At 37.0% G+C, this 24,689-nt stretch overlaps 2 protein-coding genes across 3 annotated transcripts; both read right to left on the reverse strand.

The window, feature by feature from the left end:
- Nucleotides 1-1,612: 1,612 nt before the first annotated feature.
- On the reverse strand, nucleotides 1,613-13,785 carry LOC143613803 (uncharacterized). 2 transcript variants are annotated; one of them, XM_077087420.1, is made up of 14 exons: nucleotides 13,691-13,785; nucleotides 13,003-13,091; nucleotides 12,724-12,784; nucleotides 12,030-12,083; nucleotides 11,860-11,943; nucleotides 11,678-11,763; nucleotides 11,423-11,503; nucleotides 10,998-11,128; nucleotides 10,823-10,864; nucleotides 10,655-10,731; nucleotides 10,480-10,570; nucleotides 10,304-10,385; nucleotides 1,874-1,946; nucleotides 1,613-1,790 (listed from the first exon to the last, which is right to left on the reverse strand). In XM_077087420.1, exons 1-14 carry the CDS (start codon nucleotides 13,783-13,785, stop codon nucleotides 1,622-1,624), a joined length of 1,215 nt encoding a protein of 404 aa, XP_076943535.1. In that variant the 3' UTR covers nucleotides 1,613-1,621. The 2 variants fall into 2 exon arrangements, with proteins under 2 accessions (XP_076943535.1, XP_076943534.1); XM_077087419.1 differs by having other exon boundaries at nucleotides 12,724-12,791; nucleotides 12,947-13,091.
- Nucleotides 13,786-15,336: 1,551 nt separating this feature from the next.
- LOC143613802 (protein KINESIN LIGHT CHAIN-RELATED 2-like) lies at nucleotides 15,337-18,740 on the reverse strand. Its single transcript, XM_077087418.1, has 3 exons — nucleotides 18,398-18,740; nucleotides 16,834-18,325; nucleotides 15,337-15,511 (listed from the first exon to the last, which is right to left on the reverse strand). The coding sequence occupies exons 1-3, from the start codon at nucleotides 18,738-18,740 to the stop codon at nucleotides 15,337-15,339; spliced, it is 2,010 nt and encodes a 669-aa protein (XP_076943533.1).
- Nucleotides 18,741-24,689: the final 5,949 nt, after the last annotated feature.

A 24,689-nucleotide genomic window follows, 5' to 3' on the forward strand; every position in this document is an offset into this window, starting at 1 on the left:
TCAACTGTTCTTGGCTCGTACTTTGCAAATTAGAATCTCAACCAAAATTATTTCCGATCTAAATTGCCAAGACTTTGGCCCACAATAAATCATCAAGCTGGGCCTACTGCTCTTGTATTATAACACTCGAAGAGAAAAAAGTAATAACCTGGTCCAAAAGAGTTTTGAGCCCACTTAATTCAATGTAAAATACAAACTGCGTTGCCTACTGCCACTTTGTATATTAATAAAGCAAGTCAAAATTAATTATCTTGGTCAAAGGTTCATTCCCAAAAGCAAGTCTCTAGTTCTCAAAAAAAAAAAAAAAAAAGAAACAACCGACAAGGCTTCGGCCTAATAAAGATATTCGACTAAACTCCGGGTCTATACTCTTCTTGCGGCGTTACATGGTGGTGATTCCAGTGCTTAACTACTTTCAAACAGAACCCAACAACTACAATCTTCGACGACAATCACGACAGTCGGTTGCTGTGGCGGTGAGAGACGGACGGCGACGCTGGCGGAACCAATTCAACTTGTTCTTCGTGTGATCCCGATCAAGAGCCAAAACTTTGATACCACTTGTTAGGATTAACGCACTCACTAAACACAAACACGAAAGCAATAAACGAACATGAGGATTTAACGTGCTTCGGTCTAAACTAACCTACGTCCATTGGGTGGCAACTAGGTATTCTTTGTTGAGTGACAACAATTATAAGTACATTGCAATCATATATAGAGATACTAATCTAGAGTTTACATCTTATTAAACAAGAAATCTAAACAGGGTTGGTCTTGGGCCAGACCGCCCGCACATATCTCCTCTTTTGACTTCAAATAATAAACTGGGCCAAACAAGGCCTATGAAACCAACATAAGCAACGAATATGATATTAGGTTATTCACACCATGCTTACCAAAACGTACTATACCCTAACAATGTTTAATAATGCTTAAACACATTTTTATAATTGTTTTTGGTTTTAGGATGAAGGGATTGCAACCAACAAATCAACTGGTAATGGTTAAGCCCAAGTACATGAAAGTTATCCAAATCATAAGAGGCGGTGTTCCCAAGCTTACTGATTCTCTTTTCCACACAAATCAATATTGTTCTAGCTTTTTATGCATTCGAATTCACATGCCCGGTTTTTTCCTCGAATGAGTTTGCCGAATCATAAGGGGCGGTGTTGGAGAACTATCTGATGAACACGAACTGGTTTGCCCATGGCACTCCTCACATCCTTACTTCGATAATAGAGTAATCTACTATTCTATTGTTCGTTTATTTATTGTATTTCGAAATTATTAGTTAATTATATTCCATAAAGATAGAATGGTAAAAGTAGTTTTGAATCTCTATAGGTAATTCTTAATATCTAACGGATAATTGGTTATCGGGTACCCAACAAGTATAACGGATAATGGATAATGACTTAACATCTAACGGATAATGGCTTAAATGTTTTTACGAGTCATTATCTAGTTAATGACTTGCGATCCACGAGTTAGTTCATCCAAAACTTTGAAATTATTTAGTTTAAATATAAAAAAAATGTCAGATAAAAGTTCCCATGTGTATGACAGTTTGTTTTCTAGGACATGTAAAAAAAATAGAAACAACAAGAAAAGAAGCAAATTATAAAATTCTACCCAAGGGTCTGAGTTCCCTAGGCACACCATCGAAGTTCCCGGAGTTTACATCTGATTGCAGAAACGGTCTTGTGCCACTTTTCCATTGGATTCCCTCTGCTAAATGCTCTTTGTTTGGTGTCAACATTACAAAATTCGGATCCGCCCTTTGGTAACTGCAAACATCACTTATCAATCTTAATCTTTCAATACTTAAAATAACATCATTAATCATTAATCGTTTTAACACAACACAAACCTTGCTTCTCTCATGTTGTCCACACGAACACCAAAACCGAAAGATGTCTTTCCTTTGCCCCGCTCTCTTGTAGCTGCTCATTATTCTTGTATAGTCATAATCATTGGGATTGAATTATGTAAACATGATAATATCATTAACTTAGTATTAATAATATTAAGGATACTAATCACCGACTGTGTATTAAATGTATTCTGGTTTAAATTAAACTATTTTTAGATAAATATCATGGTGGTAGTTGATTATCATAGATTTAGCCCTAATTATCTTCTTTTGTTGCATGTACATTGTAACCGGCCATTTATAGCCTTTGTAATCAGGAGCACGCTTTTACAAAATATATTCTGTTGTTATATGACACTCTAACGAGTCTGATCCTTAAATTTTCACCGGTCCCTTAACCTTTTCCGATCACCATCATGGTACCACCTCCTGTGATTCAACTCACAACCTCAAACCAATTTCAACATCACCCTCACAAGCACCAACTTCCCAATGTGGCGCAAGCATGTCTATTCAACCCTATTCCGATATAGATCTAGTTCACTTTATCACAAGAACTAAATCCCCTCAGGCAAAATTTACTGACGCCGAAGCCACTAAACCTAATCCGGAATTGTATTCATGGTAGTAGTATGACCAGATTATTCTGACAACTTTTCTGGGCAGTTGCTCACCCACCATACAAACGCTGATCGCCTATGTTGAAACCTCTCGAGAAGCTTGGGAACGGCTGGTAACCAGCTTCGCGAACCCGTCTCGCTCTAGAGTCATGTCTCTAAAATTCAAACACGCATCCAACCCGATAGGCACCTGAACCGTTACTGAATATCTTTATGATATGAAATCAATCGTTGACAAACTAACTCTAGTTTAACACCCAGTGAAAGACGAGGACCTAATGGACCTAATGGCTCATGTTCTTTGTCAGTTAAAGTGATGATTTCATGAATATTGCAACAGGCCTTCGTCTCCTTGATACAAAGATCACCTTTCCAGAACTGTTTGAGAAGCTCGTTGACTTTGAAAGGGAGCTCAACCACACAACAACATCATCACCAACACTCATGGCTACTGTTAATAATACCCAAAGACAAGCGAAGTCTAGCTTTAGATATGCACATGAACGTTGTAATAAGCATGGCAATTCCAACATAGCTTTAGATATGCACATGAACGTTGTAATAAGCATGGCAATTCCGCGGGAGTTCACAATGTGATCCGCCAATTGTTATTTAGCGCGTGCGGCATGTTATGGCGGAGTTGAATCGCCGGAGCACGCATGCGGCTTGTTTGTTTCGCGAACGGCGTGGAGGTTGATGTTGATTGCGAAAGCTAAAGTTGACCCTTGAGGCTTTGATTGTGCCATTGTTTCGCGGGAACTTTGCTTGCGGAAGCAGAAGTTGATTGCGGAAGCTAAAGTTGACCCTTAAGGCTTTGATAACGCCACGCGGGAACTTTGCTTGCGGAAGCAGAAGTTGACCCTTGAGGCTTTGATTGTTCCTTTGTTTCGCGGGAACTTTGCTTGCGGAAGCAGAATTTGATTGCGGAAGCTAAAGTTGATTGCGGAAGCTAAAGTTGACCCTTAGCGTTCATAAAGCTTCATTCGCAACGTGGAAGCAAAAAATGACCCGCATGAGATTATAGTTGATCCGCGGGGAGCGATTTTGATCCGCGGTTGATTGAAGTTGACATGCGGGGGCTATGGCGGAGAGTAATCGCCGGGAGCGCGCATGCAACCCGCTGTGGCGGAGAGTAATCGCCGGGAGCGCGCATGCAACCCGCTGTGGCGGAGAGTAATCGCCGGGAGCGTGCATGCAACCCGCTATGGCGGGGAGTTGGGCGCGCATGCATGGCGGGAGTTGAGCGCGCATTCATGGCGAAGGGTTGAGCGCGCATGTGCTTTGCCTTAGTTGTGCTTAGGTATTTTTATGGTCCAGCTGCGCAATACGTAGGATGGATGCTGAGTAATTTGAGTTAAGGCTCATATTATTGGGCTAAGGCCCTAACGTTTTAGAGTTAAAACTCGTTAACCGCGTCTGAGCTTGAAGCTCGCGCATGTATGTTTTACTTCGTTTTATTTTTAGTTTGATGTCAATACAATGTTGTCATATTGCTCAAAATTAATAAAGGGAAGTGTGAAACATGTATGCAAAGGTAATAGAACGCATGTTAAGAAAAAATAGAGCGTATCATTATTCATAATGGCTTAAAAAGCCTTGATTACGAACTTGACAACTTTTACATGAGACATTTTCTAAGTTGTGCTGCGTTCCATGTGCGCGGGATCTTCCATAGGTGGTGGAATGTTGATCCGCGGCTGTGCGCATGCATAGCGGCGGAGTGGTGACTCGCGGGCGCGCATGCATCGCGGCGAAGTCTTGATCCTCGGCAGTGTGCATGCATGGAAGCAAAGACTTGAACCTTGGCAGTGCACATGCATGGTAACAGAATCTTGATCCTCCGCAGTGCCCTTGCATGGCGGCGGAGTGGTGACTCGTGGGCGCGCATGCATGGCGGCGAAGTCTTCTGCGCAAAACCAAAGGCATGGAGTCGTCCTCCAACCCACATGTTGTCTTCTGGAAGGTGCTTTTTCATTGATTATTCTCTGACCAAGGTATTTTATCTGACCCATGTGCCATCACGTGGTGGCACATGGGTTTTGCTGAGTTGTCCACCCTTCATTGGCAGCTGTCAACATCAGCACATTCTTTATTCCTTAAAAGATACCTTCTGGAAGGTTGTCTGATGAGTACCATCATGGTTGTCCTTATCCTGATTTGGATTAGACTATTGTCTCATTTGTTGTGTTGTCCTTTATGCGCCTATCCCGGGGATGCGCAAGGTCTTCTCTTTATTCTCACGCGCAGATGTTTCATGCGCAGATGTGATATGCGTGAGCATGTGATATGCGTAAGCATATGTAATATGCGTGAGCATGATATGCGCCACGCGCAGATGTGATGCGTGAGCATATGTGATGCGTGAGCATACGTGATATGCGTGAGCATATGTGATATGCGCCACGCGCATAGGTTTTGGCTTTGCGTCTTCATGACATCCTGATTTCAAGCCTCTTGTCTATATCTTGTGGGTTGACCCGCCCCGCTCGATGTTAAGGCGGGTGCATACCCCTTCAAGCCCCCCCAGTCTAATGCGTGTCTTGTCTCGCGCGAGCGAGGTAAGATAGATATTAGACTTAATAGTTTGCTTTTTTTTTTCTTGTTTATAAAGCAGACAAATCTGAAAGATTTTTGGATCTACAAATTGAAAGTTAGATCTGTAATTTTCAGTTTTTGGATCGTGTAAAAATTCCTCCTTTTATAGATCTGAAGCTCGGAGTGGAGAGAATTTAAAACCATCACAGATCCGGAGGCTTGACCGTCCGAATCAGGTAGTTTCTTTTTTGGATCTACAAATCTTTTTCAGCTTCATTTTTGCACAGATCTGGAAGCATCTTTTAGATCTATGGATCTTTTTGAGCTTTAATGGAACAAATCTTGAAGCATCTTTCTGTAAACTTCCAGATCTGGATTTTTCTTGGGAGAAAAAAGAATCACAGGTCTGAAATAATGGATGAACAGATCTGAGAACCGAGACGAAAATCGAAGGGTAGCTCGTTGCCGGTCCCACGGATGGCGCCAATGAAGAAACATGAAATGAATCTGACCTGATCCATGACGATGTTCCTCGGTGTTCGAGATAAACGAACCACGACTTCATCTTCTTCTCCGGTAGTTCGAGACCTGCCATAGAAATATGGGGGGTGTGGAGGTGACTGCTAAGAAATCTCGAGGATCTCTTGTTTACAGACAAAAAAATGGTTATGGTGGTGGCTCTTATTGAGAGCAACAACAACCCTTAATAAGGAGGTGGAGACCTCCTTATATAGGGAGCCTCATGGCCACCATCATGGTACCCTAATGGGCCTAGCCCAGTTAGGCTTACCTCCACAAAACCCCCTCAGCCCAATAATATTGTATTAGTCCACATAATAAAATAAGCCAAATATAATAAATTAAGGTCGTAAGCCGGGTTTAGTACCATACCCCTACAATAACATCTCGCAATCACTGTCCAACGACTCTCACTCTAATGGAAATAGTCATGCCAATTCCAACAACAAAACATTTCGCAATCAGTGGTCCAACGACTCTCACTCTAATGGAACTATGGAAGTAATTGTGAAAACCGTGACAACATTTGTTGTCAGTTATGTAACTTTGCAGTTCACGAAGCTGAAGATTGTAGGAAGCTCGCTCGTTTTCTTCGTGAAAATTTACAAAAATCACATAATTGGTGAAGCCATCAGTTGATTTTTCAACCGGTCCCCAAACATCCAAATATATTGGTTGTAAGGTTTTGTAGTAGTAAATGAGTTTACGCCAACGGAATCATTGTGACTTTTATTAATAGAACACGAATTACAATGGTATTTTTGAAGACTAAAATGTAAACCTGAGCATTTGGCTATTTTCTTGAAAATCTGAATGGAAGGGTGCCCCCGTTTGTGATGCAAACGAAAGACGAAAAAATTGAGACTGTATTTATTTGAAACAAGGATAGAAGATTTGCATAGTAGACATCAAGTCACAATAGGTGGTTCTATGACCCAAAATCCGGCTAGCTAATGTCACTACTTCCCACCCCTGGATGTTTGACAATGGGGCCTCACACCATGTCACCACTGACTGTTCGTCCGTTCACTCTCTGTCCGAGTATGACAGACCGGATGAAATTGTCCTTTGCAAAGGTAAAACCCTATCAATCACTTATATTGGTCAATCAGACCTTAACACATCTCATGGTTCCATTTCATTAAAAGACGTTTTGTGTGTTCCTCATGTTAACTACAAACTCAAATATGTTGCAAAATGATGTAAAAGTAATCATGCTTCTGTTGAATTCTTTCCTACGCATTTCTTTGTCAAGGATCTTCAAAGGGGGGCACGCCTAATGCGCAAGGGAGGGGGTGTTACCTTGATTTCTACTATGTAAATTTTCCATCCTTGCCTCAAATACACGTAGTCTCAATCACTGCATCTCTTGATTGGCATCATAAACTTGGCCACCCTTCCATTCGGATACTCAAGAAAATAGCCAAATATTTAGTTTACATTTTAATTTTCAAAATTTCCATTGTAATTCGTGTTCTATCAATAAAAGTCACAAGGATTCCTTTGGTATTAACTCATTTATACTACTACAAAACCCTTACAACTAATATATTTAGATGTTTGGGGAACAGTAGAAAATCAATTGATAACTTCACCTATTATGTGATTTTTGTAGATTTTGACACGAAGTACATTCGGCTATATCCGATGAAACATAAATCTCATGTCTCTACTTTATTTTCACAATTCAAATTGCTAGTTGGAAATTCTTTTCAAACTCCTTGATTCCTTTGGTATTAACTCATTTATACTACTACAAAACCCTTACAACTAATATATTTAGATGTTTGGGGAACAGTAGAAAATCAATTGATAACTTCACCTATTATGTGATTTTTGTAGATTTTGACACGAAGTACATTCGGCTATATCCGATGAAACATAAATCTCATGTCTCTACTTTATTTTCACAATTCAAATTGCTAGTTGGAAATTCTTTTCAAACTCCTTGGTTTCTCTTTTCACCGGTAATAGTGGAGAAAGCATTAGTCTTACTTTATATCTTCAATCTCAAGGTTTCTCCCACTTTAACCCCACCCCCTTCCATACCTCAGAGCAAAATGGTGTTGCTGAAACCCGTCATCCTCCCATTGTGGAGGCCGTTTAGCCCCTTCTTCACTATGGTCATCCTCCTCTCTCATTTAGGACATATGCATTTCAAACCACGGTTTATCTCAAAAATCACGTACCCACTGCTTCTTGAATATCAGTGCCCATATTCCACCCTCTATAACCAAAACCCAACCTACAACAATCTAAAATCCTTTGGATGCTTGTGTTATCCGTGGCTTCATCCATATGCAAAGTCCAAACTTCACCCACGCTCAAAACAATGTGCGTCCCCAGGCTAATCAAATTCCAAATTGGCCTACAAGTGATATGATTACACCAACCGACGACTCTCACTCCGGACTCGTGGAATTTATCGAGCCCAAATTTCCATCAAAATCTCCAGGTAATTCTTGTCCATTCCTACCGTGGATGAATTTTTTTAGCATACCACTAGACCAACCCATTCCCCTAGCCAACCACAAACTATCTATTCATCATCCACTTCTAGTTAGCAGGCCCAAACCCCTATTTCTGTTACAATCAATATCCACCACCTGGCCAGATATGCCATCTCAAGCCCATCAACCACCACCTGACCGAATCAACCCGCACATAACCTCTCAGGCCCATTCCCTCCTCCAGCAATGCAGTCCGCCTATCCACCACATGTTCCCTAAACTCCCGTTCACCCTCAACACACTACCGAGTTCCACACTACTGCTCAATCTCAAACCAGTACCCCACACCACTTTCTCGAGTACTCCACTTTCATCTCCATCCATCCCTACATCTCCGCTTACTCCTCACTTAAATTCATCTGATTCTTCACCTCCCACTTCTCCTCTACCCCTACGCACTCGTAACCCAATTAAATATTATAATCCTAAATTTGTCAACCACACTACACTTCATCCAATTTCTCAGAACCTTGTCCCAGCAACTCACAATCAAGCCTTAAAATATCCAGAGTGGCGAAAGGCAATGGATAATGACTTAATGCTCTTATCGCAAACGCTACTTGGGAACTTGTCCCTCATTCACAACATAAACCTATCGGTTGCAAATAGGTATTTTGCATCAAAGGATGCCCTGATGGATCCTTTGAGAAATATAAGGCTCGCGTAGTTGCCAAAGTGTTCTTTTAAGAGTATGGCAAGGATTACTTTGAAATGTTTAGTCCGGACACTAAACTCGTAACTATCCAAACGGTTCTTGGTATTGCCTTATTCAAAACAGGCCCATCCCACAACTCGATGTTAACAATACCTTCTTGTATGGAACCTTGCATGAAGATGTTTATGTCTCAACCTCCGGGCTATGTTAATATGGATCTTCCGGATCACCGTTGTTGTCTTCGGAAATCTCTCTATGGGCTCAAGTAAGCACCACGTGTGTGGTACACGGAACTTGTCATGTTCCTTCTTAAAATAGGTTTTCGCAAATCCTTAGCTAACCTATATTTATTCGTCTACAATTAGAATGGAACTGCCTCCTATTTTTTGGTATATGTTGACGGTACTGTCATGACCAGCAACAATGATTAATTTATTCAACATATCATTTGCGCATTATCCGAAAAACTTTCCATTAAAGATCTTGGCATGCTACACTAATTCCTTGGTATAAAAGTTATTTCCACCACTACTGGTTTATTTGTATCCCAACTTGCTCACGTATAAAATCTACTAACCACGTTTAAATGGACAGAACTAAACCCGTTGCCGCACCCCTTAGCTCTACTGAGTCACTTTCTCTTATTGATGGTTCGCTTACCATTGACCCTACAACGTACCGACAATTGGTGGGCTCCCTCAATATCTTGCTTTACACGACTCGATGTTTCTTGTGTGGTCAACAAACTCTCTCAATACATTCATGCACCAACTCAGCTTCACAGACAGGTATTAGAACGAGTTCTCTGATACTTGAAAGGCATAATTCATCATGGTTTGTTTCTAAACCGTGGTTCTCCCATTGAACTTACGGCCTTTACCAATTCTTAATGGGGTGGAGTGGCCGACAAGAAGGCACTCCACAACTACCTATATTATCTGCCTTGGTTACTACATACTCTCACGTCGTTTGGAGCGTCAAAAATCAATTTCTCAATCTTCAATTGAGGCTAAGTACAAGGCATTAGCAGACGGAGCAACCGAACTATCTTGGGTCCAGAACCTACTATTGGAACTTGATCTATCAATCAGTAAATCTCCTACATGATATTGCTGGTGCTACTTATTAGTGTGCCAACCCGGTCTATCATTCACGTATGAAACATGTGGCACTCGATCATCACTTTGTTCGGGAAAAAGTAACTAATGCTTCATTATGGGTTCTACACATTCATTCTGTTGATCAACTTGCTGATGTGCTCACTAAAGTACTAAACCCCTCTATCAGGTCCATTTCACCGCCTTTGATCCAAGATTGGAGTCTTCGATGGACCCTCCATCTTGCGGGAGCATGTTAAGGATACTAATCATTGACTGTGTATTAAATGTATTCTTATTTATAGCTTAAACTACTTTTAGATATATATTATGGTGGTTATTATTTATCACAGATTTAGACCTAGTTCTCTCCGTTCCTTGTATGTGCATTGTAACCCGCTATTTATAGCCTTTGTAATCAGTCTAACAGATGCAAGCTTTTACAAAATATATTCCGCTGCTATAAATACGCTTCGTCACATAAGTTATACCTGACGCACTGAAACTGAATGACGGTTTCCACCATGACTTGAAAGAAAAAGACACGGATGAACTATTAGGGCCCACTTTTCCCTGTACAAGACATGAACAATATTCAAAACTTAACATGATAATTCGCATGCGAAATTCACATGTGAAGCATTGCATTGAAATCAAGATAGCTAACCTTTAGCAAGATGTTTTTATTGGCTTGCCAAGATGCACCAATATTGAAGGTGGAATCTTGGATGTTGTTTGATCCCTTTTGTTCATTCATTCTGTTCACAAATGTAAAGACCAGATTCTCTTTTCAAATCATGTGTGAAAGGATTTCACATTGAACAGTGAACATGCTAAATTACCTTGTCAGCAGCTCGAATCCAAAGTCTATGTAATTAGTAATTCCAATTACTTCACTCTCTTCTAGTGGATTCTTTACCTGCGTAATTCAATAATCTATGTCAATCTCTTAGACAAATGATTGCATACTACATATACATATGTGTATGCGTTCGAGAGAGAGAGAGTACCCTTCGTTGAACCACCACATGCTGATAGAAAGAGGCTATGAACTGCAGTTGAGGTTTCATAAAGAACAATGAGCACACTAGCGGGAGAGAATTAAAGGCGTAAAATAAATAGTAAACTAGTACAAAGCGGATAATGTTTTGATGATAATTCAAGAAACCATAAACAAAGGGAAACCTTGGAGTTCTGTGCAAATTCGAGACCGAAATTAAAAGATGGGCTTAACAGGCTGCCAGATCCGATTCCATAGCCTATGGCGCAATTCCAATTCTTCAAATTTTTATATCTTGCACCACCATCCTTTTCAACTACTCAAGCACAGAAACCATGAGAACAAGTCAAATTACAACCTCAACAAAATATTTAAATAAACAGCAATGTTTATAGAGGAACAACTACAGGAAGTATAGAGAACATAACTTGATGAATTAGTGAATTACATTATACCATATAACATATAAGTTATATCAAATTTATCAAAAAAAGTAAAGAATGCATATAAATGCTTTCATACAAAATAAATTTTCTTCAAAAGAGTAAAGCACTTCAGAAATTGGACAGATAATCACAATATAAAAAAAAAATGGTGCGAAAAATCTTACACCCAGGATCGTATTGGACTCCAGCAGTTAACCTTCCCATCTTGGTCACCAGCCACGCAGATTTCGGGAAGTCATTTCCCACTACAATCAGAAAATTATAAAGAAAAACTCGGTGTTGTTATAACTTATATCAGTATTTAGTATTATATAAAGGTAATTAGGTAAACGAAAAGTAGTAAAGCTGAAAAGAACATTAATGTATCTGAAAAGCAGATTAGTTCTTAAACATGCATTGCATTGCATTACATTACATACTTGAATATGGCAAAAATGTGGTTCCAAATGACAAATGTGATGAGCCAAATCTCAAGCCCATTGTACCATAGTCTTCTGAACATATTCTGTACAACAGTTAACTTCGCAAATGAATATAAAGCCATAATAAGAAGGTTAAAAAGATTTGAAATGAATCGTTTGCTCGATACAGAAGAGCAAACCTCTGTTTCTTAAGCACTGGGAAAATGCCAAATGCCCCAAAACCATATCTTGGGTAGTATGCGCATGCTCTCATGAGCAAAATCCTGGAAACACATACATGTGAGAGGATAACGGAAGAATATTTTAAGCGTAAAACTTACTCTTGATGGAAGATAAAATAATTACTTACGGATCAGTACTGGATACATAAAGATCTGTGAATGTGTGAGGATCTTCAGCATCACTGTGACATACATAAAAAAAAGGTTTCCTTCAATGAATGCCAAGAAAAGTAAACAGTGTTGGTAATTTTAGTGTTATCGACATGTATTTTAGTATATTGGATTAGCTTGTCGATCGAGGAAATAACGTTATAGATTAAACGAGTTAGGTGGCGCGGGAGTGCGGGCTCATTTAACGATAATGTTATTTGGGCTTTGTTATTCGGTTTTATGCTTGGGTTTAAGTAATTATCTACTTGGGCCTAAGTGTAATGTTAAAAGGACTTTTAATTGTTTTAATTGGGCTCATAAGGAAATTTGATTTGGATTATATTAATCGATATTTTTCATTCCCTGGATTTTGTCACTTTGTCGAATTAGACAGAACAGAAGAGGACGGTTACTCTTCTCTGGTTCTTCATCACATTCATAGAAATCTTCAAAATCCAATTTCATATACAGAAATCTCTGTCTTATCCGATAAATCATTGCGAGTAGCCCGCAAATAGGTTTATCTGAAAGTGATTCACGATTCAGAGACTAATCCAGGCAATTGTTCAAGAAATAAAGATTACAGGTTTGCATCATTGATCGAAATTCATTATCCAGGTACGCACATATACAACAAATAGCAACCCACAATTGAAGGATATATAATAATACCTTTGCCAGCGAAATAATGCATTACCGACTATTGGCTCCTCGGGCTTATTATCAAGAGGACCTGAAACCTGAATGTGGGCTAAGGAACTTTTCAATCTGTTTGTTATAAAAGTCAGCTCTTAAGTATTAACTCTATATGAAGCATAAGTACATAAATCTATATTGAACAAAACGCGATATCAGAAACATGTACAAGTGAGTAATGAAATGTTTTGATGGATACAGATGCGACTAAATCAACGTGATGATCTTCAATTGGCTTCAATAAGAATATCGTACTGAAATGATTTGCTGCATCAAAATAATCTTCGAAAAGGCTTTTTAAGACGAGCTTCCCAAGTAAGAGATTATATGATGACTCCAACATCCTGCATCACTTAAGAGTTTATTATTATTATTATCAAAGCATTTGATTTTTAATGATAAGTAAACCCCTTAATAGCATAAGCAATGAATATGAACAACTTATTGTTACATTGTAAACACTTGTCATCTCATCATTCAGAAATCATAACTATTAATCGAGACTAATCGAGATTAATCGGATCGGACTTTAATGTAGAATTTTAAGTTTTATATACACACACATTTTTATATGTAATTTTCAGTTTTATACATACACAAATACATTTTAGCCGGAAATTGGCTAGAATCTCGCTGGAAACCACTGATATTTGCTGGAATCTCGCCGAAAACCGCTGATTTTTGCCGGAATCTGGCTGGAAACCGCTGATTTTTGCTGGAATCCCGTCGGAAACTACCGATTTTGGCCAGATTCGATCATTGACCGATTAGCCCAATATTAATCATTGAAGTGGGGACTAGTGATTAAGGGATTACTAGTCAGGATTTTTGCAACAGTGAAAAACACTAATTCGAACGTAAATTGCTATTTAAATCATTCAGAAATCATAGCAGATAACACTGATTCGATCGCATAATGGAGGAAGAAGAAATACGCAGAGACCTGGTACGAGCAGCAAGCGGAGGGAAATCGAAGAGCGGCGGAACCAGCACCATAGGCGGTGGAGGTCCTTTCTCCGATGACAAAAAGCCTCCCATTTTCAATATTATTATTAATTGAATTGATGTATAACTTCTTCTTTTTCTGTACGTGATTGATGCATGGAGTTTATGGGGAAGCCATCAACCCTCGCCCGCGCATTTCTCACTTAATGACTCTTTCTGTCACGTGGCCTATTTTAATAATGCTTACGTGGTAACTTAGGTGCCCGTTTTAGTAAAGGCATTATTTAATGATTCGTGTTATTTGATTGACCCTACGCCAACATACAGAGTAAAGGTATTATTTTTCACTCAAACGCATCATACGGGCCATTGAGTTGGCTTTCATACGACCCATATAACTATCGTTTACTTGGCATACGACATCATATGACCATTTTCCTCAGTCATATGACCAACAACATATATGTAGTGAGAATGGATAATGTGTCAGTAGTATATGTGCAGTTCTAACTAGAGGTGTATAAAACCAGTTCTAAACCCAAACTGGTTTGGTCAACAGCAGGTCAAAGCCGGTTTAGAAGCAAGATAGGCCGGTCTGGCCCCATGTCAGTTCGGTCCGGTTTTAAACCGGATTTCCTCAAACCGGTTCGATTTTAAAACCAGTTTGGTAGATCTTAAGGGGAGCCTATCCTGCAACTAGCGGTCTGGGTCGGTTTGGGAACCGGTTTGGGTGAAACCGGTTTTTTATCAAACTGGTTCGGTTGGGTTTGCATAAAACCGGTCCCAAACTAGTCTTTTATACACCTCTAGTTCCAACCAAACACATAGGGTGAAATATATGAACGAGGTCAAGAACACGAGATATGTATTCGTAAGTTGACCATACAAACGGACACAACTAATATTTATTTTTCTTTATATTAACTCTCAAAACTTATAAATTTACAATAAACGTACAAATATGCATAGAACATTTAATTTACAATAAACGTACAAATGTGTAAAAACATTTAAATCATAAAAAACTTGTTAATTTCTCTTTTATTTTTTAAATTACAAACGTGAATAAAACAATTATGCTTAAAAGTTTTATGATCACCACTTATTTTACTTTTGACACAAGAAACTCAACCAATATAAACTAATTACAAAAAACCGAGTTATCTGTTAGGTTTATATCGTTTTGCAAATTCACCATTCATTTTATAATGGTTAGAACATAAAATGATACAATGATATGTGCCCAAACCCATGTAACAAATGTCTTTGCAATCCCATATTCATTCTGCATTCAATCCACTTACTCATATGCAACAGCTCAGTAATTGTCCCCGTCGTATAGCTCAGTTAGTTAAGGGGGCGTAAAACTTGAAACAACAGCCATGTACTGTCCCGTCCATGTTCAGGTGCAGCCAGTTCCCTTGTCAAGTGTTTATTTCAATTTCAATAATGATAATGTGATTAGTGGGTGGTTGACCCATTTGGTCATTGATATTTTCCTTTTGTAACTTCTAATTTGTATGCCTTTAAAAGGCTTCGAATTAGAAAAGAAAGCCATAACAAAATAAACAGAGAACAAAAATAATACATTTTTGTTAATACTACCAAAGTAGAAATAATAAAAAAAAAGGCATTGTCGATTGATCAACCATCAAGAAGAAACTCCAGTGACCGGGATCCCTTCCTCCGATCCCTGCCGGATTCTTTCAGTAGATCCGCCAGCCACTGCTTCTCGTTGTCCACATCAGGATTCGCCGTTCCAAGCTTATCCTCTCTCATCCCGACAACATATTCCAATATCTCAATTGCCTCATCCCACCTACACAAAAGTTTCCGAAGATCATCATCATAGTTGTCAATAGTGAATGGCGGTAAATAGCGATGTGTCACCTATATGCTATGTAGCGAATAGCGACCACTATTTCATATTTAGTGATTAAGGGGTAGAAAAATTTTAAGCAAATAAATAGGGTTCATATTCACAAAATAAGCTTTTATGGTGGAATTTGTGGAAGATGCAGCTGTTTGGTCGATAAACAAACCTAAAAAATAGGTTTCTACAATTTTTTATATTAAAAAATAAAGAAAACCCTAAATACCGCTATAATCACACTAAATGACTGATATTTAGTATATAGCGGCCTATAGCCGCAGTGCTGGGTAGCGCGCTATAGCGCCCACTATCACCGCTATTGACAACTATGATATCATACAATCCCTGTTTACACAACATAAAATCAGCCACCGAATTGGAAAAAAATCATTTAAATAGCAACCCCGTTTTATAATTATTCAGTTTAAGTCAAACCGGAAAAAATTACTAAATGCTTTGTTTAGAAAATTGTAACATTTCTAAAAAAAGTTAACAAGATCAGAACACATATTGAGTGATTCAAGAGAAGGAAAAAAGAACTATGAATGACTATGATGAGACTCTTGTAAACTTGTTATCATCATGTAATATTACTATTTTTTCTTAACGGTAAGTTTGTATTAATATATTTTAAATGATTTTTCAAATGAGTTTGTATTAGGATTTTCAAAATGATAAAGGTATTCAGATAATAATATAGATTAAGCTCTAGGTTCGGCTAATTCGACTGATTCCAAGTTTTAAACTGTCAAACATGAACCGTAAATCTCAAACTAGTCGACTTGCTTTCATTTAAACTAGAGTAAACTGCGGTTTTCGTCCCTGTGGTTTGTCCAAATCTACAGGTTTAGTCCCATAGTTTCAAATTTGCGATTTTCGTCTCTGTGGTTTCATTTTCACTTGCAACTAAACCCGAATTCACTAATCCCGTTAAATCTAATCGTTAAACCCATCGGCGTGTACTTCACATGTGGGGCAGTTTTGTCCTTTTTCTCCCCAAATAAATGCCCGTCCTAATTTGCAAGCCCCCTCACGTGAGGGGCTGAGGTGTATTTGGGGGAACAAAGGACAAAACTGCCCCTCACGTGAAGGGCACATTGATGGACTTAACGACCAGATTTAATGGGATTAGTGAATTCGGGTTTAATTGCAAGTGAAATGAAATCACAAGAGACGAAAATCGCTAATTTGAAACTATTTGACTGAAACCGCAGATTTGGACAAACCACGGGGACGAAAACCACAGTCCACTCTAAAATCTTAAATACCTTCCCATTGCATCATAAGTACCAGCAAGATTACTATAAACCCCAAGTGTATTAGGATGATGAGGCCCATATTCTGTCTCCAAAACACTCCTAGCTTCCTCAAACACATCTGCAGCTTCAACAAACGACTCGATCTGAACGCACGCTAGTCCCATTTGGTTCAAAGTAACCCCGAAAACACCCGATTTCTTTTCGCCCGCAGCCCGAAATTTTAAAATCGCGCTTTTAAAATACTCATACGAGTCAAAATAACTACCCATCATGTAACATAAAACCCCAATCTGAGCCTCAACTCCTGCCACTGTGGTCACTTGACACGGGCCTGTTCCGTAAGCCTTAAGTGACTTCTTGAGCAAGTCAAGAGCCCGGTCCAGCTTGTTCATTGACTCATAAATCGCGGATACTTCAATAAGCCCGTTTGCAGTTTCATCATTCGGGCCTTTGGGATTCGGCTTAACGTATATACACAGCGCGTGTTCACAATACGTTTCTGACTCCCGAAACTTCCCTATTTTGTTGTAAAGATCTGCCAGATGAACGTAAACCGAAGCGACCGATGGATGGTTATCCCCTTTTGTAAACCGAAACACATTAAGCGCTTTCTGATAAGTGAAAATCGCCTCGTCATAACGGGCCAACGACAGATAGGCGTCACCAATGCACACATCAATAGCCGCCACGTCGGACTCATGCCCGTTTGCTGACATGGCCATTCGGGCCAAAACGTAATGCTCGACGGCAGTTTCGTAATTCCCCACCGAGTCACAAATCAAGCCCATTAGCCTCCGGTCTGCAGCCTCTTCTAACGAGTTACTCGTCCCATTTTTCCCATGTATTTCAGTAGCCAGTGTGCATAATATTTTCGCCTCGTCAAACTGCATCGCTTGAACGTGAGCCTCGGCTACATACCGACACGTCTCACCTAACCGCGCATCATTTTCACCTAAAACATGTTTTTGAATCTCCAAACCCGCTTTATAACATAGTATCGATTTTTCAATATTTCCTTGCATCGCGTATGTGTCACCGAGCTGCATACACCCTGCAAACTTAGCCAACAAATGTTTCTGTCCCTTGTTTATTTTCGTGAGGCCGATTGACTGCTCAACAATAGGTATCGCTTCATCATACTGCCTTAGAATGCAATAAAGTGCTGCCACCATGTGCAAACACATCACAAACTCCAAATCGGGCTTTTCGGTTTGACAACTTTCGAGCGAGTTCTTGGCCCGTAAAGCCAAATCAAGCGCCTTTCTCGGGTCACCACCCCTTGACACCAGTTCCCGAGCCTGCTTTAGCAAATACTGTCCATTGTATCTCGGGTCATCGGTATTCAAAGTCTTTTCGGTTTTCTTCACAGTCAGCTTTGACCCGGCCCCGGCTGCTTTCTTCTTCGGGCCGGGCTTCAGGATCTTTGCAGGCGACAAAGATCTAGCCGGTGAGGACGACTTCGTTTTCTTGTTTTTTCGTGTGGTGGTTTCTGACTCTTCTTCTTTTTCATCACCTGACACACGGGCCTCTGCACCTGCACCTGCAGGTGCAGGCTCGGGTTCTTTTTCATCACCAGTTATCTTGCTGTCAGTGGCGCCTTTGCAGTCTTTTGCAAAGTCGCCACCAGCAAGATAACGTAGCTCGGAATCAATTCTTGATTCCTGACCATAGGATAAGTAACTATATCTTGAAGTGGAGTGATCTGAGCTTTCCATTTCATATACATTGTTGTAGAGTTGATCGATCGAGTTGTGACTGCTGATGCTTAAATTAAATGACTCGTTATCGGTGGTTCGTGTGCTTAACGGGCTAGTTGGTGAGACCCGTGTGTCAATCAAGTGTTGTTTGTGTTTGGGTTCGGGTTCTGGTTCACTGGTCGGGTTTGGTTTTGTTTTCTCGGTTACACGTTCGGGCATTTTCGGTTCAAATTCGTGTTTCGGATTCTTGAATCTACACAGGCTGAAATTATTATCAAAAAATTATCAAAAATGATCCAAATCATATAATGAGACAACACAAATTTATGAAACAGAAAGACGTTTTGTGGACAATGGATAATATACAGAAAATGAAAGGATTAATAAATGTTGATGGGAGCATGCATTAAATTATTATTATGTTTTGTGCAATCTGCATGAACAGGATATAACATGAGGAATAATAAAAACTGAAAGGCATGCAAATTGATGAACGTACGATCGCAATTAAATAATTTTTAGAAATGTAATAACAGTTAAAAGAAAGATTAATTTATTAGGGAAACAGAAACGATGGAATTGAATTGAAGACGTACCGTTATAATATTAATATAATGAGACAAAAGAAACAGAGGGATGGTTTGTTTGGTATGGAGAAATAGAATTGTGATGGAGAAGGTGGAAGACCGACGGAGGGAGGGGGTTTGGTTATCAGCCACCAAGGCTTCTCCCTCGGTCACTGTTTTTATTTTTTTTATTCAAAATATCACAATTAGATTTACCTGTTAGATAAGCGGGTTAACGGGTTGAAATGTGTGACTTGAAACCGGCTTATATCATTATTGGTGCTAAACACTTCGACCCTAACCCACATATATATAGTGGTATATGTAATTGGGTTGACCAAAACACGACCTGTTTAACTCAGTTTTCAGAAAATTATTAAGAATCAAGATATATATAAACATAGTCAGTAATATGCTTTTTTTTTTTTTTAAAAAAAAGAGTTATTAAAATTTTTGAAAATGAATTGAAATTTGCATGTGTAACACGTAGAAAAAGGTAAAAAGAATAAATTTAAATAAAAACATAATTATAATATTTTTTTTAAGTATTTAAACGGGTTAGCAGATCAACCTGAATACGACTCCTTTTTTTAAAATATCGTGCTAGTCAACTCAAAACATGTTTTTTTCGTGTCTGTTTCAGGACTTCAGGTCACGTTTTGAATTATGTTAATAGTCGTCAACACAACTCTAAATTATGATGCTATTGGACAATGGCAATTTATAAACATTTTCTTTTCATATTAATAGGTGTAACGTTAATATACTAGGTATAAAGTTTTCTTTTTTTCCTTCAAAACTTAAAAGTCCGTCGATTTTTCTTTTACTCAAAAACACAATTTGAAACAAAATTTTCAAGAATGTATGGTGTATTGCTATTCAGGCAAATGGAAGTCGTCGATTCTAAGGTTTATACTATAGGCGAGATTTCTAGGGTTTATTAGTTGATGTAGGTAGGTATTTGAACAATGTAAGTGCAATTCTAATTTTCCAACACAAATATAGACATTTTAAAATTTTTTATGTTGTGCACTTTGATGTTATCCTCTCGACTCTACTAATGAAAGACACTTGATCCCTACCCATATATCTAAATGAGAATTTGATATGCTTGTTGCGTGTGATACATTTGAGCCATATTACAATTGTTAGTAGAGATGTAGTAATTGATGCTGAGTATTTGAACAATGTAAGTGCAATTCTAATTTTCCAACACGAAAATAGACATTTTAAAATTTTTTATATTGTGCACTTTGATGTTATCCTCAGACTCTACTAATGAAAGACACTTGATCCCTACCCATATATCTAAATGAGAATTTGATATGCTTGTTGCGCGTGATACATTTGAGCCATATTACAATTGTTAGTAGAGGTGTACTAATTGATGTTGAAAGGTCGATAAAAAACATTTATAAATTACCTTTACTAGCTAGGACAAGTAATGTTCGAATCCATAAGGATTCAGTGAAAAGTGCTAATCAAGTTTAATATTTTTTAATTAATTATACTAGGGTGGACAAAGGATGTCCAACGATTTGAATATTGATTTGTTTGTAAAACAGTTAGAGAAAACATTGACATACTTAAGATTCAAGTAATGCAATGAACTGACCGAACAAAACTTATACCAATTAGGAATTCATGGACATAATTCATTCATTGTAATAGGCAAATAATTACTAGACACATTAGTTTGGTTATGATGATTCACGAAACCCAATCCGACGAATTGACTCAACTGAACGTGGTTTACCTAATTACCAGTTTGTTAATATAAAACCTAGCAATTATCAATGATTAATGGTAAACAGTTCAATGACAATAAGAACTTAATCCTAATTGTTGATGAATACAAACAAAATAATTGATGATAAATGTAAATCTCAGAAACACAACTGTTTAACCGATTCAAACAAACATAGAGGCTTAATCAACCAAAAGATTAATCAAAACTAAATCCCAATATTGGTAATAATCATAAAATACTTAGTACATATGCAAACCCTACACCTAAAGCGGTCACGAATGATTTAGCCCTGCCTTTGCATCACGATTGACTCAAGTATGGATTGGAAGGATGTAACTATGGATGATTTGGTGATTGAGAGGTGTTAAGATGGTGAAGAATTGCTCCAAAATCGTTTTTGGTGGTTAGGGTATGAATGATATTCGAATTTAGGGTTTTCTGGGCTTAAATATGGAAGAAAGACAAGAAAAATAGGATTTCCGTCAGACCATGCAATAAGCTACCACCTGGTCACCGTAGCTTACGGCCGGAAGCTTCTGCCTTACGGAATTTTTTATTCCATATATATATATATATATATATATATATATAGAGGATCAAGAGAGAACTCCTTCTTAAAGAGAGAACTAGAGAACTAATAAAGAAATATTTTTAATTTAATTAAAAAAATATTTTTAAATTTCTATTTTTGCCATTATTCTTATATTTTGTTACCATTCACTCGAAAAATATAAAAAAAATAAATAAAATAAAAAATAATAAAAAAACTCATTGTAGTGCACATATGTAATACATCGACTTTTTTTATTGCATATGTGCACTAGTGTGTATTTTAATATGTGCAATAATGTTGAATAGCATATATGCAATTTTTTGTATTGTATTAGTACAATAGTGTTATATTATATACAAAAATACCAAAAAAACAATATAGTGCATATGTGCATTGTGTTGTATTACGTATATGCGATAGTTTGTTTTGAGTACAATTATTAGTGTTTGTATTTGCATATATTCAATAGTGTGTATTGTATAATGCAATTGTGTTGTATTATATGCAATAAAACACTATTGTATATATGCAATACACATTAGTGCATATATGCACTATATCGACTTTTTTTTAGGAACAGTATCATCTTATTAGGAGGAAAGAAAAAAATCGCAAAATATTTTTTTAAAAAAAGTTAAAAATAGTTTTTATTAGTTCTCTAGTTTTCTCTTTAAGAACTATATATATATATATATATATATATATATATATATATATATATATATAAAGGGTAAAGTTATCATGCAAGTAGAATTATTGTACTAATCATGCGAACTGAAGAAAATATAAAAAAAGTGGCGGTGGCAATTTTGTAATTTATATCAAATCTAAAGAAACACAAAAGTGGCTCGGTGATCGTTCATCTGAGTGTTGCATTATGTTGCGATCAATCAAAGATAACTTGCTAATGGAATCAAAGTTTTGCGAATCATTGATTGCTTAATTGAACCTGCGAATTACACTAATCAATCAATTGAAGCTACTAAAATAATCATGTAGAATTAGAAGATCGGATAATTACTCTATAGTAGTTACATAACTACTCTAGAGTAATTGCTTAATCATAACTAGAGTAATTATGAAATCACATATTTTGAATCTGATGAAGTTTTGTGTAAGTATTTACATAATCACTCTAGTTATAGAAACAATTACTCTAGTTATATATTTAGTACATAATTACTCTACGTGTAAAAATAATTACTCTATTTATATGTTTAGTTATAATATCCAGTTACATAATTACTCTATTTATGAATATAATTACTCTACTTGTTGTAACTTTTTATCTACTCAGGCAAATCAGTTATACTTTACGATGGAAGAATCGATGAAATTGAATCAAACAAAAGCAAACGGGCTATTTCAGTTGAAATTGAGCTCTGTTATTTAAATTGATCAATATATGTTAATTCAATTGATTGATTTCACATAAACCCTTTAAAAAAAATTATGCTCTGTTTTTAATATCAAATTCTATTTTAATTGAATCATATAATTCAATTGATTTCATCAAACAGTAGGTTTCCAGTGGATACAAAGAAGACATGTGGAAGAGATGAAGAAAATAGAGAAGGAAAGGTCGATTACTACAGATTTTGTAGAAGAGACGTGGGAACGTGAGTTGGAGATGAAGGATGAAAGAATCATTTAATTACAAAATTGTCACCATCTAATTCTTTGATTCATATGATTAGTACTGTTTTTTTATTTATATTTGATCTATCTCCTATACATACATATATATATACAGGGTTAGGTTCAAATAAGAAGTTTGATTTTCCTAAGAAGGCTAGGAAGGAGGGTATTTTAATCTAACACTTTAATATCAAAACCCACTTACTTTAATCTCAAAACCCACTTAGATTAATTTCAAAAACCCACTTACATAAAACACAATTACATCTTCACTCATCTCCTACAACCACCACCACTCCACTGCCCACTGCCACCACAACCGTCACCCGCCGCCACCACCTCGCCGGAAAAGTCCGAAAAAACACAATGGAAAACACTATGAAAAACACAATGAAAAAAACACAATGGAAAAATACACTATGAAAAAAAAAACACAATGATAAAACACAATTGTATGATACAATGTAAAAAAACACAATGGAAAAAACACAATGAAAAATACTATTGTATAACACAATTTTGTAAAACACAATTCGGTAAAACACAATTTGTAAAATACCCACTAATTTTTTTTAAAAATTTTATATTACGATATGGTACTCATATAAAAGATAAAAAGACGCTCGTTATCATGGTGAATTTGTTTTTCAATAAAAGCGTCGTAAAAAAAGTTATTGACGTTTTAAAATGATAGGAGAATTTGGCATGTGCATTGCATGTGAAGAGAAAAAGTCAACAATTGTGTTATTCCTTTTATGCCCTCCCCCTTCTTTCACACTTGATTTTCCCTTAAACTAATCTCAATTCTCCATATTCAAAATCAATGGACAAGATTACTCATTATCCTTCCTACAAAAAGTATACTTCCTATTATAACCTAACTATATATATATATATATAGGAGATGGTTCAGGAGAGAAATGAGATTAATGTGAGAAATGAATATGAACCGCTAGTTTTATTTTATGTTTTAAATGCTTAAAAATAAATGTGGAAAGTATTAATGCATTCTCTCTCTTCAATTAATATAACTAATAAATATAATAGTTATCTGTTTAATTAATGTAAGTAATCAAATTATTATAATTGGAAAATAATAAGAATTCATTTATTTTTATAACTTATTTTTTCTTTCTTGAAATTTTATCATACACAAGTACAATTTATTCATACGTTAAATTTTCTTTCTTCCAAAACCAATTTCTTCCAACTCAATATATTAATATCCATCAACACGTAGTTACATTGTAATGAATAGTACAAAAAACTATCTTACACGTGTTTGCATTAAATATCAACAAAAAAGTACACAACCTACACAAAAACATATAACCTACACTTGTTCTAATAATAAGAAAACATAAAACCGACACACGAAAAACATATAACCGACACACAAAATTCAGCATCAACAAACTACACACGCACACGAAAACGTATAACCTACACACGAAAAACATATAACCTACACTTGAAAATTTTATCCTACACAAATACAATTTATTCATATATTAAATTTTTTTCTATCCAAAACCAATTTCTTCCAACTCAATATATCAATATCAATCAACACGTAGGTACATTGTGATGAATAATACAAAAAGCTATCTTACATACGTTAGCATTAAATGTCAATAAAAAATATGCAACCTACATATAGC

Source organism: Bidens hawaiensis, unplaced genomic scaffold, assembly GCF_021521415.1.
Source record: "Bidens hawaiensis isolate Kalapana, Puna unplaced genomic scaffold, B.hawaiensis_p1.1 tig00038193_1, whole genome shotgun sequence".
NCBI classification, from domain to species: domain Eukaryota; kingdom Viridiplantae; phylum Streptophyta; class Magnoliopsida; order Asterales; family Asteraceae; genus Bidens; species Bidens hawaiensis.